Source organism: Rhinolophus ferrumequinum, chromosome 6 (genome assembly GCF_004115265.2).
Source record: "Rhinolophus ferrumequinum isolate MPI-CBG mRhiFer1 chromosome 6, mRhiFer1_v1.p, whole genome shotgun sequence".
Classification (NCBI taxonomy): domain Eukaryota; kingdom Metazoa; phylum Chordata; class Mammalia; order Chiroptera; family Rhinolophidae; genus Rhinolophus; species Rhinolophus ferrumequinum.
The window spans coordinates 57,333,423-57,354,746 of record NC_046289.1 but is presented as its reverse complement, the minus strand read 5'-3'; the positions used below and the strand labels follow the sequence as shown (position 1 = coordinate 57,354,746).

Below are 21,324 nucleotides of genomic sequence, written 5' to 3'. Positions count from 1 at the left end.
CCTCTTCCACTAGGGTTCTACACAAATAACACCAGCTCTGGGGTAACCATGAAATTTTTTCCTGAACCCTTGGGGATCAAATGGAAAGTACATGCAGCTCTAAGCCCCCACCCTCTGCAGGCTGCTGGAGCAACTGGAGCCCCTGAGGGAGATATCCTAGGCTTTCCTGGTCTCCAGCCTCTTCTCATCCAGGGTTGAGTGATAGATCTAAATTTAGACAAACCCATGCCACCAGGCTTTGTTTTGTTTGTTTGTTTGTTTGTTTGTTTGTTTGTTTGTTAAGCTGACACAGAGATTCAAGAAGCTCATGTGAGAGCTGAGCAGAGTAAGACTGCCATGATGTGAACAGAGAAAATGCAGTGGTTTCAAATGTGAGTCTCCAATCAAAACTCACCAGGAAAGATGCTCTAAGTTGCTGAACTGATTTGTAACTGAGCTGCTTGTCATAGGAGCAATCGAAAGTACCAGACTCCAGGGCAAGCTGCAGTGGGCATTTATTTATTTAATAGTTAATGATCCAACCGAGCATCACGGGGGAGGCCAGCTAGGTACAACAGCGAGTGTACAAAGCTGCTTTGGAACAAAGCAGACCAGATTCTTTCTCCTGTTTCATGAGTGAATAAATGAATGAATGAGGGCCTCCTGCAGCACTGGCACCTTCTCCACAATCTCATCCCATTTTTTTCATATTCCTCTTCCCCCGTGCATTCCTCGCCTACATTTATCCTCCTGATTCACACGATCAGGAGTAAGGGTTCAACAACAAAGGTCATCCAGATCGCTATGCAAATTTGTTGGTTTGGGTAGGGGGAGAAGCCAGAGAGGTTGGTGGGTTTAGAGAACAGACTCGGGAGGCATTTCATGAGGATGTGTCCTTCCCACCAGGGGTACTGTAAGCAGGACAGGAATTAGAAGCGGGTGGAGGAGGTGAAACTTAGGGGTCTGGTTACGTCATATGGCCTGAGGCCTCCCTGAGCAACTGGTTTTTCTCAAACCATTATCGTTTATATTGATAACAACAAAGGATATCAAACCAATTTTAGATATTTTCCTCCCACAGAGTCCTTTCCAGTAACTGATGTGACGATATTCTCAATAAGGAAAGTGACACCCAGAAAGTTTGCAAGCACTTGCATTGATCAAGCCAGGGTAATGGCCCACAGCATTCCCCTGGGCTTCTAGGAAATTTTCTGATTCCAGACCTGAGGAAATTCCCCCACTGGACTGTGAGCCCCTTGAAGGCAGATACCAGTGAGTCTTATCTACGTCTATGTACCTCATCTCTATGCCAGGCACACGGCAGTTCCTCCAAAATTGTTGTTCCTAATCATTTAATTTATAATACTTTTTAAATTTTTAATAATAATTGCGGTTGTTAAATAAATGCATGAATAAATGAACAAATAAGAAATAGACTATAGCAATGACTCAGAGAGGCGCACTACCAAAAATTTTTCACCTACTATATGCCTGGCAATGTACTAGATGTGAGATAGGGCGTGAGGCGGGATATAGATGCATCACTCTCAGGCCAACTCTTGGTGTCAAACACTGACTCTGACCACTGGTCTCCACTATAATTCAAATACGCAAGGAAGGATAACACATTAATGTCTGACACTTCGATGTGAGGAGGGTTTCCTTGCTGATGGAAAGATCTTGGAAACAGGAAAGCACCAGGTAACTAGGTAGACATGGGAAGTAACATGGGGGTTGGGGGGATCTAGAAAGCATATGATGTGGCATAGTTCAACCATAAATAGCTTTAATTGAAAGCACTTCACTTGCCATGAGCATGGAATTAAGGAAGGGGTTTGTCAGAGCCTATAGCACTGTCAGCATTCTACACCCTCCAACCTTCAATTCAAACTTGATTTTGCATTCATGACTACCCCCACAGTTTCCCTGAAAATGCCATTGACATGTGCCAAGTTCCTATTGCAAATGGCAACATAAAATACTTTCACATATGCCTTCTTATTCATGACAGACACAACGGTTTTGACAGGAACTATTGTAGAAGGAACTATTGTGAAGAAGAAGGAAGAGAATGAGGAGCCAGACAACCAGAAGGAAAGAAAAGAAGGGAAAAAGGGAGGAAGGGAGAGAAGAAGAAAAGGAGGAAGGGAGGGAGGGAGGGAAGAAGGAAGGGAAGGAGACATACCATAAAGAAAGAAGTAACACATGGAAGAAGACAAATCAAACCTCAAACTTAAAATGCATAGATTAAAAAGAAAGACCCTCCTTGCAAATGTTGTTTCAGGAAAGATTCAAGAACTTCTTGAAGATATTTTTCCAAAAAAGTCTAAGTCATATTCACCATGAAGCGTCATGGTGAAGTCATATTCACCATAACAATCCAGTTATTAAGTACTTGGGTAATTGCCAAATGTCCCAGGAGATAATTGAGTATTAGGAAAAAGTGAGGGCTTTGAGTCCTGAATCTGAAAGGTTACTCCACATTTTCCAACTCAGTGACCTTGGATAAAAATTCCTTCATTCCTCAAGTCCTCAGTTTCCCATGTGTAAAATATGGGTAATAATGTCTACCATGCAGACTTGTGAAGATTGAATGAGATAATGCATATAAAGCACTAGCACTGTGCTTGATAATTAAATACTTTTTTTCCACCTCACCTCTTTGCTTCTGCCAAAATCTTCAGGGCACATCTAACTAAAGTAAGAACAAGAGGATGGGTCCAGTGCTTCTGAAATTCAAATGTTTCATTCACAAAAGTGTATATGAATCGTTTGTGGGTTTTGTTCAAATGCACATTCTGACTTAGTAGTTTTGTGGTGGGGCCTGGGACTCTGCATTTCTAACAAGCTCCGGGGGAGGCCAGTGATGCTGCCCTAAGGCTAGTGGACCACACCGCAAGAAGCAAAGTATCAAACAGCCTCTGAGAGTTTTGATAAGCACAAATGTCTGTGGTTTAAGAAATGTTGCATGCATTTTTTTAAAGGCTATGTAAATAATTTCGTTAAATTAATACAAATCCAAAAACATCCCATTTGTGCTCTATAGATAGATACTGAGAGATTTTTGATTTCACCACTAGACCACGGAGTTAAATCAATGTCACAGATGAAACACTGAAATGCCTTACACCATGACTTAGACCACAAAAACAAAGTGTCCTTGACTCAGCTTAAGATATTTTTCTAGATTTCTTCTCCTTCAATCCTTAGAAAATACACTGGATGCAAAGAAATATCACACATTGTCAATTTAAGCTCTAGCTAGTAAAAAGACCAGATCAAGCATTAAGTTGAAAAACAAAGGACCATGGAAGAAATTCAACAGGTGTATGATGGCAAGGGGGAGCATGGCAAGGTGAGGAGAAGAAATGGGGGGAGGGAGTAACCCTTTTATTTTAATGATAAAATGAAAAATAGTGATTCCTTGCACAGGCAACAGCATATAAGTCCTGTATGGTTTCAAGAATTTATATATAATTATCTGTTCATAAAACATAAATTTAGAACTATTCCTTACTGTCAAAATATTTTAAGTATTGATTTTAATAATCACATATATAATTTTACATTTGAATTTTTAATAAATTCAACTGTCTTTATACTCAAAATATTCCATTCTAGTATATCTCAGAAGTACTTTTGAATGAGCTCATAATTTTCTTCAGTTTAGGTTTACATGGGCTTAAATGTGACTGACACTTGACTTTTTTAGTAGCCAAATGCTTCCCCAAATCCAGACAGTGATTCAAGTGCAGTGCAAATTGGTAGGTTTCCAAATCGAGTCAGATAATTTTTACACTATATAAATGCAACATGGTATTTTACCATTTTTTTCATATTTTTAAAAGGTATTTATTACCAACTTGAAAAAATTTAAGAAAAGAATTCATCTCTCTTTAGAAAACTGTCTTCCTTACCCAAATATAGTGCAAATGTTAATTGTAAGTCTAATACCATTCATTTTCATACTTAATATCACAAAGTCTTATGCTGTTATTTCATTTATGCATATGAAATAATCTCAAAATCCCAAGGGGATAGTCAGTTTCTGAGGGGTGAATGCTTTTTTAAGTCTCTGAAGCATTTAACAAAGTGATAAACACTTATAAATGACTCAGTACAAGGCTGATAAACCCAACTCAAAAAAATACAAAATAATACATGAGGAAAAAGTAATTCCATTTATCAGAACAAAACATGAGCTAATATAATTGTTAGTAATTCACAACACAAACCAATAATTTCTAATATGTACATAGAGAAGTACTTGGCCAAAGAAAGGTAGGCACTAGCATAAATATAGATTTTTCACATTTTACAGCACAATACCTTCAGGCAGTTTATTAACTTTCCCATATCAGAGAACAAGGGAGAAGAAAAAAAATCAAATATTCCTTTGGCTTATTTTCTCACCTAGAAAAGTCTGAACAATGCTTTCTCTGCAAAACATTATGAAGAAGTTCAGCCTATTTGTGCTTCTAACCTCAAAAATGTCTTGCTTAGAACAATGGCATTTTTGTGGCATTTGGTCTACAAGAGTGTTTAAAATATCACAACATGGGACAAAGTGGTTTGCAAGAATCATAGAAACATGACTGGGAAAGGAGTCTCAAAGTCCAATTATTCACTCCATCCTTCTGCTTCCACATAGAAGTCATCTAAACCAGCTCTGTAATTGATTAATTTTTTTAAGGCTCTACTTATTAGGATCGAGAGCAATACTATGATATATGTTAGCTCATTTTGGAGCAACCCATTTTAACAGGTTATAGAAAAGCTGAAACGCTTCAAAAGGAAAGAGAATTGGAGGTGATTGTCCTGGAGATCAGTATACTCAGTGAACTCAAATTTAATATTTTAAATACAAATTATCAGAAGAGTTGTCATGTGAAACAGGAGACATGTTGGCTCTGCTTTGGCCTCAGAAGAAATACTAAAGTAATGGATGATAATGCAAAAAAAGATCAATATTGTTCAGTTGATGGAAAAATTGTCTAAAATCAAAACTATCCAAAGATAGAACAGGTTGTTTTGGGAGGCAGTGAGTTCCCCTTCTCCAGCAGAATATAAACACAGACTGGACAGGTAGTCGGTGAGAATTCTGTAGAGAGAAGTGGATGGGAAAGCTTCAAAGGGTAATTCCACACTGAGATCTATCATGAACTTAAGCTAACTTAACAGTACTAGAAAAGTTAGTCAGGTTCTGTATAAAACAACTCTTCTTCCCAGCACCTTTGGACTATTGGTGCAGAACGATGTCACCATCTGCAGCATATCTAGATTGCACCTGGACAGCCACAGCTGTAATGATGCGACTTTGATTCAGAGCAAGCTTGATAACCAAGGAGCACGCATGAAACTCAGAACAATCAAGGCTACTAGAGATGTCAAGACAAGGGTATCAGCAGCTAGAGATTAAGATCACTGATCTAAGATATAAGAATCTGATTGCTCTCCTGTGCTTAATTCCTCAAAGAACAGTTTTTCACCATTCAAGCCAGAACATTCTTACAAAGATGTACACACATTCTTACAACTACAGCCTTACCTACCTGCACAGGTTCATGCATTTATATACATGGCCCCTAACCAACTCCTAAGATCATTTTTAAAGTATCTTCAAATTTAAATTTAATGCCTAACTAGCTTAATTTTGTACAAAACAGCATAGAAAGTCAGATATAAAATACAACAGCAATCTGAACACTGGCTTTAAAATAGTGGACATGAATTTGAGACTACATTTTTAACATGAATGATTTGATTAGTCTTTCAACTACAGAATGTAAACTATGACAGTTACCATCTTTTAACAATATGATTCACAGAACCAAACTATTCAGTCTAGTAAAGAAAATTACAAAACAAGATTAAAAACCACTTTGAGACCGTTGGGGTTGGTGGTTTTTCTGTTAACCTCTCAACTGTTACTGAGCTTGCCCAATTTTATCCACGTGGTTGATTTATGGATTACTTTCACAATCATTTGTCAGCAAAGAAAACTGTATTTGTAGTTCTCCCTTCACACAGGAAGTTACTTTTCTTCCTGCTCTATCTTTTCAATGCTCAGTCTTAATTTAAATCTATTTCACTATAGCTAGGCTGTAAGAGAGCTCCAAAATTAACATCAAAATTAGCTTATGAACTCTTCTAATTCCAATTATATATTGCTTGTAAACTTCCCAGTTTCATATCATTGCAATAAAGAAAGTAAAAGTAAAATAAATAAGCCAAATCTGTGTGGTTTTACTTGAAATTTACTTCACAAAGCAGATGGGATGGAACTAGTTTATGAGGATGCTGAAATTATCTCAAACCTGGTACAGATAAATCACAAACAAACACTTCAGAGCTTTAGAGTTTAACTGGATTTTTTAAACTACCTTAATGTGCCATTTTAGAACATTTAGGAATAGGAATTCAGAAACTAAAACAAAAGATTACAACAGATCAACCAAATTAAGGAAACAAGGAATCGGACAAACGCTTAGCCAAAGAATAACACTCTTTAAATAAATCAAATGTCAAAAAGATAAAATATTTGTACTTTTAAACTCTTGAAGCCAGAATGAAAATGAATTTGAGAGATGTCCAAAAATTATCTTTCCTCTTACAAGTAAATTATTTATAAAGGAAAAATAAAAACCTCTGTCATATAGAACGTAGAATAATTTACACAGATATTAACAGAAAGGCACACAAAACAGAAGTCATTTTCAATGTTTGCTCAAAAGCCCCTGTTACTATAGTAATGTCCCCCTACAAACACGCAACACCAACAACCATAAACCCATAACAAATGCAAGTTACTGGCACTTTCCACAACTAAGTCCAACCTGTCACACTGCTTGTCACCATCTGTACTCTTTGGTTGGTGCATAAATTGCTTTGGATATTAGGCTTAGTGGTGAGGATCTGCAGCACGTTGGCAGTGAGACTACACTGCCCGTGAAGAAAAGAAAGAGAAACCCAGACTTTCCATCAGGCTGAGGATTAAAGCATGACTGGGATGTATCCCAACATGTTGAGATCCCAAGAGTCTCCCAAAGAAAATATTTACTTTTACCTTTCCATGGACTTTATGTACTTGAATAGCCAAATTTTGTGAGAAGGTTGATTCAAAAATGCTTCACATCAGTGAGCCTGAAAGCTTTTCTTCTCTTTCACTGCTTTTTTATTGCAGTCTTAATTGAGTGGGCTATACCACACTCCCTTTTTCTTGCATGTTTTTCTTTCTTGCCCTTTGACTTCCAAACCCGAACTTCAAAAAAAAATTAAAACTGCTTTCTTCAGGTTCTCCAGTTGCTTCCTTCTGATTTTAAGATGTTTGTCCTTAGTTCTTAACCTCACAGGCACCTAGCATCAGATACTACCCACACTGCCTGTTTCCTGAGAGCCTTCTTTCCCCCAGGCTTTCATCTCTCTGTCTTCTTTTTGTTCTCCTCAATCCTTGCTCTCTGCTCCTTCTTGGGCTCCCTCCCTTCCCGTCTCTAACTAATTGTGAGTTTCTACCTCCACACTCCACAGTTCAGTCATCTCTCTTTAACAAGTTCTATTTTTCTCCTAACTTTAAGCATCTCCTCCCAGCTGATATCGTCCATCTACAGCTCTAACTCACCTTAGTTACATTCCATATTAACCTGGGCCTTCCATTTGAATATCTAATCTATATCATCTGTAGGGCAATAAAATCCTCTTTCACTCTATTACTCCTCAGCTCCTGAGAATGTATTGCCTCATATTCAAACTGTTTTTTAAGACAATCTGGATTCACTCACCTGCACCATAATTTCCTATGACACACCCCTCACCCTCAATTAGGTTCTAGGCTTCAGGACTTTACTCATGTCTCTCCTTCCTAAAATTAGTGGTTCAAATAAACTAACAGCTGGAATCATTTCCCATTTCCTCTGGCAGCAATTCCTCAAACACTTTCACTCACTTTGAGCCTTGATTTCCCTAATACTTACAGGCCACATCACACAATTAGAATTTAGCATTACTTTATTATTATTTCTCTTATTTATTATTTATTATTATTTCTTTATTATTATTTTTCGTTATTACCTATTGTCAAGTTCTTAGGGGTTGGTCTTCTCTTCTTGAGTAGATTACATGTTCTTTGAAGGTGGAAAGCAGAATTTGTATCCCCTCTCTCAATAACCCCAGTAGCTCTCAACACATTGCCTGTCTACGAGATAGGGCCTTCCAACCTGCACTTTAAGGCCAACCTAAAAATACCCTGCCCATCCGAGTTTCCTCATGTATCTTTATTCCCTTGAGCTTTATTTTCTCTTTGTACTCGCCTCAAAACCACTTTGGAGAGTAATTATGTCAACAAACACACATTTTGCTAGGCATACACTAGGTACATTGTAAACATATCAAATTTTGGAAATCATTTTTAGTTCTATAAAAGAGACCATCAATCATCAATTCACCCCCACACAAAGGAACATAAAGTTTTACTGTTATGCCAGTCTGGTCTGAGAAAAACACAGACATTATTATCATGTGGGTCTAAAGAGGTCCAGTCTAAGCTCACATACCCAAAATGATGGTGGATCATATTTTTCTACTCCACTCTTAACCTCTTATTCTGAGTTAAGAGAAAAAGAGGTGATTGTAGAAACATACAAAGTCCCATTTAAATAAGTGGGAGGGCAATGGAAGGGGTTCATGTTGAAGGGAGTGGGAGGGCAATGGAAGGGAGGGCAATGGAAGGGGTTCATGTTGCTCAGAGTCAGCCATATTGTCTTATTGAATGAACACTCTTTGGAAAACCCAAATGGTCTTTGTTCTACCAATCACAAAAATCAAGAGAGCAGCAAAAGATTTCATCCAATAACTATATCAACAAGACATATTAAGATTCTATTATTGGAATATATTAAGCTGTCAGAATCACAACTTTAGATGGAAGGCTTCTTTATAAGTATGCAAAACTATTTGGTTAAATATTCACCAACTTATATAAGCCTCTGCACTTCCTGAATAGGATCAATAATTAAGTTCAGAGGGGAAAACCCCAACCCTTTAGAAACTTCTCATCTACATTTGTGTATAAAATACATTCAGATAAAAGTTACTAAGTGTTCAGCTTTACTGAAATTTCTGAGTTTGAGACACAATAACTTTCTCATCGCTCAAATGAGTTCACCGACCTTCTCAAATTCTGTTAAAGTTTAAGAAATTAAATGAGGATAGAACGTGCCTATACCTATGTGAGGAAGAGAGACAATAAGAACCAGTGGAAACCAACGGTTCCTAACATCATTTCTTTATTTTTAAACAAAGTCAGAACACAGCTATAATTAATCTAATACTTTTTCTGACATTTTTTTACATCAACACATTTTAATATAACTACAACTGTTTTCACTACTACCATTCACTTTGAACTCCTTTTAATAGGGATAATGAGTCTGGTTGTTTGGCTCACTTTCACAATTTTTCTAACATTTTTAACATTTACATATTTTAATACAACACTGTTTTCATTACTTCCGTTATTCATTCCTATTACTAACCAAGAAAACTTTGAACTCCTTTCTAATGAGAATAATAACTCTAGCACTTGGCTCACTCTCCCTCCACTCCCCAATCCCACTTTGTTTTACACATTTTGGCAGCCTGAAATCCCTCTGTAATTTTATGTTTCCCACCTTCTGGTTTTCACAATATCATGTCTAATTTACCAATTAATATCACTTAGAATCATTAACTTTGTCTTTTGTTTATGTTCTAAACTCTCTATCTCTTAAAAGCACTTTTGATCATTTTTTAAGACTGCTATGTCTTATAATGTGCTTTGAAGCTTTAAACTTTGTTGATAAATTAAGACTCTCTAGGTACTGAAATATCTTCCTTCAGCCTTCAAAGAGAAAAGTTTGCTTGGTCAGCCTCAGTGCTTGTGGAAATCACACCGTTTATCTGGCCTTTGTATAAATTTTTCTCCCAAGTTCTCGTCTACAAATGCTAAGGATAAAATTTTAAGCCATTCTTAGCGTCACATCTGTAACATTTTATATCTCCTTTATCTGTCTTTGTCTCCAGAGTATAACAACTATAACAGTAGGTATATGAGGGAAGGAGAAGAGATTTGGGAGACTGTTTATTTGTTTTTTAGTTATTGTTTTTGCTTTGTTTCTCAGGATTGGTCAAAAGAATAGCATGGTATCATTGAAAAAGCAGGCTTTGGAATCTGGGCAATCTGAATTAGAATTCCAGCTTTGTCACCTCTTAGTTATGTGACCTCAGAAAAATTGCTAAAAGAAGCCTTACTTTATCTCTCTGTTTTGTGGAAGATTAACAATATGTGCAAAGCACCTGGTACACAGCTGGATTCACAGCTGTAAGAATGGGAGTCATTATTTAGCTGTGTGACCTTGAGCAAGCCACTTAAGTGAGCTCTCTGTGCCTCAATGTTTTCATACATATAAGTGAAATAATAAAAATACTCTCTTCAGGTAGTCGTGGTGAGATTAAATAAACTTATTATAGTAGAGTGCTTACAATCATGCCTTTCATATGGTAAGCACTATATATGCTTAAGCTAATATTATCATCACGAACATTATTGTTGTTATTATCACTGTAACCACGTACCTGTCAATATCCATGCTGACAGTTTTAGGACATTTTCCTAAACTCATAGAATGCTTTGCATGGCATAGATAATCAATGTTTATCTCATTGAACTTTTATCATATCCATGTGGATTATTTCGTGTGGTTGGGGGAGGGTCTCTACTACCACAATCACTCACAGTACTGGTCTTGTTTTAGGTGCATTTGTTTCTCTGCTATTCATCATCTGCATAATTTATCAGCAACGTCCACATCTTCAGTATCACAGATTTACTAATTTTAGGTATATTACCTGCTGCAAAAAAGTTTACAACTTTAATCAATTTCTCAGTATCTTCTTAACTTTATTTTCACTGATATCTTACGTTAGCCAGTACTTTATAGAGAATCTAAAATTTATTGTGAGCACTTGCTCACAGTTATGTTAGGTTTAAAAGAAAAAATCATATAAAAGGTTTAGCAGGATCTGGTACATAGTAAGCATCTAATATATATTAGCTAGTCTTACTACTATAATATATTCTTTATCAATTGTAATTTTATATAAATGAGTTTAATCCTTTAATAAATAATGCTATAAGGAAAATTCCCCATTTCACAAATGAACTAACTAATGTTCAGAGAAATAAACAAATCAGGATCGTAAATTAGCAAATCAGAGAGAGAGAAAAAAGATTCAAGCTATGGTCTATCTTATCCCAAAACACTCTTTCCACTACATTTGAGGGGCCTTCGTCACTTCTCCTTTCATATTTTTCATAATAAGTTTCAGTTTCTTCCTCTTTCTTTTTCAGCCTTTAGGTGAGAATATTACCTCTTCAATTATTATGAACATTCTCCCTGGGATCTGTTAGGGTCTCTTCAAATCCATTTCCAGTTGGGATAATATCCTTTAAAGCTAAGCAAAAGGCCCCAGGCTTCTGCCTCTCTTAAAAGGATATTTCATATAGGAAGTGGTTTAAAAGCCTTAAAATCAGACAGATAGATTTCAAATCCCATCTCTAGTAGACTAGCTCCTAGCATCAGTGTGTGTTTTTCTGCTTCAGTCTTTACAATAACTCAATGAAATAAGTACTTTTATTACCCCAAATTTGTAGCTAAACAGACTGAGGCTGAGAGAGGCACCACAGCTCACCATATGACCAGCCATCCTGCTGGGGGTTCCCTACTCAGGACCCCACAAGCCAAGTCTAGTTGGGACCCATGCTCATTCTAAGAGAAGCTGGCTTATCCTGAAGCCACAGTAGTGGTCATCAGACCTGGGATATCTGTGCCCCTCTTTGCTCTGCAGTTCCCCTTTCTCAACTCTTGTTGTCATCCTGGGTTTTGCCAGCCAGTAATGGGGTTTTGTTCTTCCTTAGTATGTTTTAACTCAGAGACTGAGCTGCCTTGTTTGATCTGCTGCAGCTGCAGAATACTCTTTTACTGTCTCGTCGTTGTTGGAAACCCAACAGAAAACACAGCCGCAGCCACTTGTCTGTGTGTTTTTGTTCAGTATCATGCAAGCTCAAGAGAAAACCATCTCTGTATCATTGGAATGTTATTACTTTTTAAAGAAAGAAAGATCTGAAGCAATCATGGCAAATTGTTAACATCTATTCAATCTGGGTGGTGGACACATGGGTGTCATATTATTTCCTATACTTTTCGGTAAGTTTAAAATATTCATAATTAAATAAAAATAACTGTAAATACAGAAGACTGTATCATCTTACAAAATGCAAATAAAACATGGCTTTCCTTATAGAGTTACTACTCACAGAATAAAAACTCTTGTATGTTAGAAAACAAGTAACGGCCAATACTTAAATACATAATTATCCCACAGTAGATTACTTATTACTGTTTTTACCCCAGGGTCTTAAAATATACTTGTCTACACCTCTGACTTAGGGTTTGATAGTCTAGGCTTTCAAGGGTCATCTTCTGTAGTTAACAGACGAGGTGTAGAATGGGTTGAAAGGCATAGGGCCAATTCTGGTGATGACCAGAAGGACTAAATGACTAAATGTCAGGGAGTCACACAGAGTGGTATTAATCACCATGGAATATTCTAGTCCCTCCCTCTCTCAGGCTAAGAATGTTCATCTGCTTCCAGAGAGTGATGCCTTCTCTCAAGGGCAGACTTACTTTAACCACCCTCACAAGATTGATGAACAAAATCAGAATGCCGATATATTACTTTGCAATGAGAAATCTGTCAAAGAGACATTGTATTGACTCCCTGTAGGGAAACTTGTATTGAACATCAAATTATAATCACACGTTTACCTGATAAGCACACTACGAGAAAAGAGGAGGTGTTAGCTACCTCGGTTGAACATTTAATAGTATCAAACTGCAATAACCAAAATCATCCACCCCATATACGGGAAAGACCTACCAATACAAATAAAATACTGAAGATGATCTGTGGGCCAAAATTCTCTCTACACTGCCAACATTTGCCCCTTGATACTCACATTTCTATGCTGTAATACGTAGCATATTTAACCCCTCTTTGAATTGAGACTTTCTCTCATTAATGTGCTGGCACACTCAAACTTACAGCAGGTTATATAAGCCACATGTCACCTACAGAATCAGTTCCGCCAGTTGTCTTTCTTAGAGCTTATAAAAGACTATGCAGCAATTTAGGTTGAATCATAGAAAGATGAGATCTTTATGACGGCCCGTGATAGAATTCACGAAGTTGTTCACCAATGTATCCCAAGTTTCTAGAACAGTGCCAGACACTTAGTAGACAATAATTATTTCTTATGCAAATAAAGAAAACCCTCATTTAAAAAAAAAATAGTTAAGTACAAGCTTAAAGCGAACACATTTTAACTAACATCCTCACTGCTCACTTGGTAAATACAATCATGCAGGAGCTAGGAAATTTCTCCTACATATACTTTTCCACATTCAGCCTGAGTTGCTTAGAGAAAAATCCCCCAAATGCCATTCATCATCACCCATCAGCCACTACCACCACTTCTATCACCAAATACTATCACAGAGACCCACTTGCATATTATTTCTATGCATTCTAGTGCCCAAATGGGCACCAAAATGAACTAAGCATGAATTCTTGAGAAAGAAGATATTTCATCTTCTTTCCATACCAATAAGAATACTAACCACTATTATTGCAGAATAGAAATAAGTGTATAAACATTACTAAAATCTGTATTTATAGAAACATTTTACGCCTTGCTATTAAAGTGGCTCAACAAAGAAAGTTTTTAGTGAAGTCATAAAGTTCTAGAAGGCATGACTTCTACTGTCCTTAAGGTAAGACCTAGCACATGTATGTGCTATGTTGTTTTACTCACTGCGTACTGGAACTTTTCATTATATTCACGATCATTGGCTTTCACAATCCGTTCCACTTCTAAAGAGAAAGAGAAATCAGGTATGAAATTAAATTTTCAACCCAAAGAAACATATAACTCATTAAACTAACATCACTTAGGTTACTTTGATTGTCGTCAAGGTTGCAAGAATTCTTTCCTTTGAAATTTGAAGGGCATTGGTTTTTTTCCAGCCTAAATGTTGGAACATGTATTGGAAAGTCTTAAAATGGAAAGCTGAAATGTTTCTCATTGTCTTTCTGATGCCAGCCATAAAGCAAAACAGTATGTGTCTCCAATTTCTACATCACTTCAGCTTCACAAAGACATTTTCTCTTAAGTTCAAGTAGTTCCTAAAGGAGAAGGAGCTGCTAAAAGTCAAACGCCACCCTGGGAAGGGACTTTTTTTTTTTTTTTGCTACAAAGCCACAAAATATAACATAGCCAAACAAAAGCATACTAAAATGTCCAGTGACATCACTGACCTTACGGTCATGGAGCCAAAGGTGATACTTCAAAACAACCCAGGCTTATTGAGAGGAACGTCACATCACCTGGAGACTCAGACCTGCCTTTAGCTGGAAGTGGCCAAAAAGTAAAATCTCTTCTGAAAGCAAAGGCAGAGTTCTGGCTCAAGATGGTGCTGTGGGAAGTTTGCGAATTCACTTTCTCCCATGGACACTTGGAATCTACCGCTATATATGGAAAATTTTCCTCTGAAAAAAACCCTAAAACCTGGCAGAGTGACCCCTTCACATCAGGCAAACCAGAAGGAAAACACATCGAAGCAGGTAGGAGAGGCTGAGGCACAAACGTCATAAACCCCAACCCTAGTGTGCTGACCCACCATTGGGAGGGAACTCAAAACTGGAGCTTCTCCTTGAGGAACAAAGGGTTCATATCCCACATCAGGCATGCCAACTTTTAAGACCAGCACCTGAGAAACAAGCCCCAAACATCTCGCTTTGAAGACCAAAGGGGTTCACAAGCACAAGACTGCACCACTATGGTGATTTGAGGACTGGCAACTAAAGGGCCTGTGCAGACTCGCCCACCCCAGGGCCCAAGGCAAAAGCAGCCCTTTGAAAGCACCCAGACTTTATATGAAAAAGACTCACTTGCTCATTTTAAAGCATTGACCTGAGGAGTAGTACCCTCCTGGCTGCTGGGCCCCATCTTCCTGTTCTCCCTCTACCTGACTAAAGCCAGCCAGCTTCCCCCTGCATCCCCTTCCTCTTTTTCTTCTTTCTTTCTTTTTTGTTTTATTTTTCATTTTATTCGGCAGGTGCCATCTTTGTTCTCCCCCTCTGCCTGCTCCAGCCAGTGGGCACTATCTTCACGCTCTCCTTCTGCCACATTCCAGAACACCAGTGTCTCCCAGAGCAGAGCTTCTACACATATCTGGTGCCCGAGTTGTTACATTTGATGACCCTGTTTTTGCAGCTGCCACCCAGGGGGCACCCCTTGATCACCTGGGTCTGGAGGCCAGGGGAGCTTGTATTCCTGGGTCCTACAGGAATGTAACAATCAGAGATTCCATTTTTGGCAGACTACCACCTACAGGGCACTGCACAGGTAGCAGGCTAAAACACACCCCCAGTCTTGAGGAGAAAGCGGCCTATTTGCTTGTCCATAGCTTTGGCCTGAGAGGCAGGCTTCTGATTTGGCACATTTATAGGGGCCTATGGAGGGGCTCTAGGGGAACGAAGGCTGCTGAACACAATCTTGGCACTCTCCCTCTGCCTCATTCCAGCTCCCTGGTATCTTCCAGAAAAAATCTATATACCCTTCTCTGGTGCCCTGATTTTTGTGGCTTCTGCCAGGGGACACCTCTACATTGCCTGAAAGCAAGTGCAAACACGAGTATAAGTAACAAAATCAAAGGATAACAAACCCAAAGAGTATGATAGTGCAGAAATTAAAATTTGTAGAGAGAGGGCAAGAAAAGATAGTGCCCCCGAAATACCAGTAGAGCATATTTTTGTGGTAAGGGTAGCAAGTTCTTACTCCATGTTTACTGAATCCAGAGTTGACAAAAGGGTGATGGTGGAATAATAAAAGCTTTGGGAAGGAGGTCAGCAAGTACCACCAGGTGTCAATGCTGGATTCTCATGGGAAATGACTTCACCATCTCACCTGGGAGTCCCTTAATCCCACAATTCTCCACCTGTTCACATTACATGTGAGAAAAAGTATAAGGTAGGGTTAAGAGTCTGAATTTAGAGAAGGTACATACAACCATAGAGATAAAGGGAACTGGATGGCGGAAAGTAAGTTGGAGGCACATATTAGGGACAGGAGAAGGAAGACCAAGAGGAAAGCAAAGGTCAGGAGAACTGGAAGTAGAAGGGAGATGAGAAAGATGAGGGAGATGAAGAGGGACGGAAGTAAGAAAGGAACATATCTTCATACTCACCCCCTATATGCCTGGCACCATGAATTGTAAGAACTGCCTACTTTTTCCCAAAAGTCCAAGAGGAATCTAAATGTCTCTAGAGCCCCTAGGGCTCAACTTCCAAGTATGAAGTTCACCTCTGAGTACTGCTCCTGACAAATGACACCCTGTCTTTGGTGTTGGTTGGATTTCTGCCATTTGTAGAGTATTTATGTTTGACATCCACTTACATGGCTTCGTTCTTATCCATCTAATGAAGTCAGTTCCCTATGATTGCTCCTGTTTTCCAGTCTAGCTCACCTGATTGTTGATAAGAACAATATTGGACTGATGTCCACAGCTGATGACACCTGAGATAACTCTGAAATCCAGAATCCACCAAGAAGCCACCTGTTAACCAAATATCCCCTGGAAGAAATAATTTGAACTCTGCTATAAAAGTACCATCCTGTCTTTCTTGCCGATTTCCCAACAAAGAGCAAAAATATCAAAATCCAAAACAGTATTTTGGAGGGTGAGGAGACTTAAAAGCTTTAAAAGCTAGATGATTTGTTTATACATCCCTACCTTAACTCAGGCATAGTAAAACTGCTGACAGGAAAACAATTAAGAGGGTGGAGGGCTCTCTTCTACATGACAAAGATTAACCTGGTCCACTGGCATCCTGTATGTAATTTACAGATTAATTTTAGCTGTCAATCAAAAATCAGATATGCTAATTTGTTCATTAATTGGCTTCAGTTCAGATCATATACATTTAGGGGATGATCATTTTTTAATTTCATGTTTATATGAAGCATGTGCAAGTACAGAATTCTATAGTTCTGTACCTAATTTTACTCACTCCAAATACCAAAATCTTGACTCCTGTCCAGTGTCTCCATGTATTCACCTTCCCCACAATAGCTGAGAATAGCAATTTCCCAGTGGCCAAAGGAATAATTTCTGTATTAAGAAAGTTTGGCTCTTCTTCTGGTATCCACATTGCTCTCGTCTCATGAGATCTTGTTAGAGCCAGGAAGTCTTCTTTTTCCTTCTAAATTCTTAATATTAAGTTTTCATCTTTGTTTCAGTACTTCCAGTAAGTATTATCTTTCTGAACTGAGGTTTCATGGGTAAATTGTGACAGAAGATTTTCTATTCCTTCACTAAGCACTGCAAAATTCTGGCCTTGGTCCTAAATCCCTACAGTTTTCTGCCTTTAACCTGACTAGCAAGGCCTGAATTGTCTTTGCAGGAATTGACATTCTTTCATGTGCTATGACAGTGGGTGTCTCTTGGCAATGATTCATATCCTGCAAGAAGAGGAAGCTAAAAACATATCGCCCGTAAGCAACTCTCATTGAGAATTGCTCAGAGGTTCAATGACTTAATGCCTGATATTTCACAGGCGTCATGGTTACCTTCCAGATGTGAGAGTAATGAAAGGAAAGTACTCACCAAGGAATGTATGATTCACCAATGTAAGCTCACTGCTGCACAACTGTTATCACTGAGTTGTCTGATTGCTAATAGGAGTAAAGTGATACACACGGATATATAATATAGTAAACTACCATATACTTAAAGTGGAGTAAAAGAGTTTTCAGTTCAGGGAAGCAAACTGAGTATGTCTTTCTACCTCCCTTCCCTCTCGCATCCCACTGAAATGACAGAAAATATATTTTTTAAAAAAAAGAATAACAGGGCCGGCCCAGTGGCTCAGGCGGTTGGAGCTCTGTGCTCCTAACTCCGAAGGCTGCCAGTTCGATTCCCACATGAGCCAGTGGGCTCTCAACCACAAGGTTGCCGGTTCGATTCCTCGAGTCCCGCAAGGGATGGTGGGCGGTGCCCCCTGCAAATAGCAATGGCAACTGGACCTGGAGCTGAGCTGCGCCCTCCACAACAAAGACTGAAAGGACAACAACTTGACTTGTGGGGGAAAAAAAAGTCCTGGAAGTACACACTGTTCCCCAATAAAGTCCTGTTCCTCCTCCCCAATAAAAATCTCTATAAATAAATAAATAATAAAATAATAAAGAATAACAACAAAACAGTGCTAGAAAATAAGAGTAGGGGTTAGTAGAGCTTCATAAATTTTAAAGAAATTCTAGAAAATAAAACAGAAATGAGATGGGATCAAGTTGACAAAAAAGAAAGGAAAGGATAGGAATAGTTCTAGCCAAAAGAATTAGAAGAGTGGTCTTCCAGTGGAGCTCAGAGGAGTTCCAAATTCAGTCAATAAATACAAAGATTGAGAGTGTGTTGTAGATAGGGTGACAGTCCCAGTTTATGCCTATTGTCTTGGCAAAATAAAATTAATAGGGTCCCCTTTCAGTCTCAAAAGTGTCCCAGTTTGGAAAATAAATTATCTGATCACCTTAGTTTTAGAGCATCACCAGCATAACTAAACAATAAATGAGCCACTGGTCCCTACCATACCCTCCTTCCTTGCCCACTAAAGAGAGTAGGCACCAAGCCTAGAGAGGAAACCAAGGGTGCGTGTTCAGGCCTAAGAGAGAAGCAGTTCTGAACCAACACAGCAGTTATGGCAGACTCAGACCCTAGTAAGGCCTGCCTTACTGAGGCAGGTGTGGGATTTACCAGACTTCCTGGCTAACCCACAGTGCTGTAGACTGAATGTTTGTGTCATCTGAAAATTCATATGTTGAAACTTAATCGCCAATGTGATAGTATTTGGGCACTTTTGGAAGGTAATTAAGTCATGAGGGTGGAACCATCATGAATGGGATTAGTACCCTTATAAAAGAGGTCCCAGAGAGCTCCCTGCCCCTTCCACCATGTGAGTACACAGCGAGAAGATAGCTGCCTAGGAACCAGGAAGCAAGCCTTCACCAGCCACCAAATCTGCTGATGCCTTGCTCTTGGACTTCTCAGACTCCAGAATTGGAAGAAATAAGTTTGTGTGTTTTGTAAGCCAGCCAGTCTATGGTATTCTGTTAGAGCAGCTAAAACAGACTAAGAAAAGCCTCTCTGTGAACTGGCTAAATCACTGGCCTTCCTATTTAAAGGAGAGGTTTGGCAGGGCAAAAGTCCTCTGCAACTGCACTAATCCATATAGTTTTTCATTTGTAAATACAAACCATCAACCATAAGTCACCAGAAATATGAGAAAAACTAATAGCACAAAGAAGAACGATGCAAGGGGAAGAGATAGTGCTGAAAACACACGGGAAAAAGGGTTATTTTCTTTTTAATTCTAATTAGTACCTTGAAGATATTCAAAAAAATGTGGCATCCAAGAAACAAGAACAAGCTGATAGGAACAAAGAAAACAGAGAGCATGAAAGAGTTCCTGGAAATTAAAAATATTTAATGGACAAATTATATGGTAGAATGAAAAATAAGATTGAAGAAATCTCTTTATATATATATATATATATATATGTCTGTGTGTGTATATATGTGTGTGTGTATATATATATATATATATATACACATATATATATGAGGAAAATAGAATATATATAGGAATACATCTATAGGAATATATCTATATATATAGGAATATATCTCTTTATATATATATATGTAGATATATATATATATGTAGATATATATATATATATATATGAGGAAAATTTAGGAGAAGGGAACATAAACAATGGATGGGAGGGAATAATCAAATAAATAAAAGAAATTTCTCTGCACCAAAGTAAGACATAATTCCTCAAAGTGAAAGGGCCAGCAAGTGCCAATGAGTATGTATGAATGAAAATCGACCCACAGATCTTCATAAAATTTTGAGCTCCAAAAGCATAGAGAAAATATTAAAAACTTCCAGAAGAAAAAAAATTGATTAATCTCAGAGACACAAGAATTAGACCATGAAATTTCTTATCTGCAGTATGATATCTGCAGGATGATAGAGGACATTGGAGTGATATGATGCCTTACAGTTTTAAGGAAAAATGTTTTTGAACTTAGAATTCTATACCCAGCCAAATAATCAATCTGCTGTGAAGGAGCAATAAAAACATTTTTAGACATGCAAGTGTTTTTGTGCAATACCATCTCCAAAATAACTACTCAAGAATATGTAATAGGAAAAGTAACAGTTTAAATTTTAAAAGTAAAGTGTAGTGGAAGAAAATATAGAAGCAAGGATGATGATCCTTGAGTCAACAATGAAAATAAAAATGCCTGACATGATGACCTACACACCTAAGCACTTATAGAATATTTGAGCTCTGTTCCAGGTGGGCTACAAATTCTACAGAAAAATGAAAGATCTGTCTATTTCCATTTATTTCATAGCCTATAAAGTAAAAATAAACCAATTTCTCAGGAAAAATACAATTATGTATTCATTCTTGGCTTAAACAATAATTTCTCTAACAAATCCTCACAAAGAAGTCATTGTATGATATAAGGAATATAAAACTAGTTTTTTAGAGCAACAGCTCTAGGGATATCATCCCAAACACAATTCAGAAGGCCCAATGAGAGTCTCTGTACTCAGTCACTGCTGAGCTGATTAAATTCAGGAATGTATTTTAGGATATTTAGATGAACAAATGAACTACATGTCCTTTGAGCAATCATCTTAATTATTATTTCTCTCAACTGCACTTGTGTTAAATATTAAGTGACTGTGAGCTTGAGATTGAACTTCCCAGAAAATACCTAGAGGGCTGCTATGCTGTGTTGCTAGCTGAGCACAGATCCATAAGACAAAAGATCAAGCTGGTAATAGTGTTAGCATTCTTTTGTGACAGCTGAGGCAACTAACAAAGACATATGCCTGGATAGGAAGTCATTCTTCACCATTTCAATTAGCTAAGGAATAGACATGAGGAGAAAGAATTATTTATCTTAGACACTTGTTTTGAATCTGCTCCAGAATATAGAAAAGTAGGTAATTAAGCCTTCAAAATCCTACTCCATGTAGGCTGATGGATATAGCCTTCAGTCCCCAAGACTCTTAAAGGCCAATATAATTTGATGTTTGCCTCAATCAAATAAAGTATCAATCAAATGAAATCAAATGAAGCACTTATAGAATATTTGAGCTATGTGATTCTTA

General features: G+C 37.9%; 1 protein-coding gene across 1 annotated transcript in view; it reads right to left on the bottom strand.

The window, feature by feature from the left end:
* Positions 1-21,324, bottom strand: part of ATP8B4 (ATPase phospholipid transporting 8B4 (putative)) — a 193,216-nt gene that overhangs the window by 156,365 nt on the left and 15,527 nt on the right. Inside the window, exon 3 of the mRNA XM_033109347.1 lies at positions 13,886-13,944. Within this exon, the coding sequence (XP_032965238.1) occupies positions 13,886-13,944 (59 nt within the window). The remainder of the gene's footprint in view (positions 1-13,885; positions 13,945-21,324) is intronic.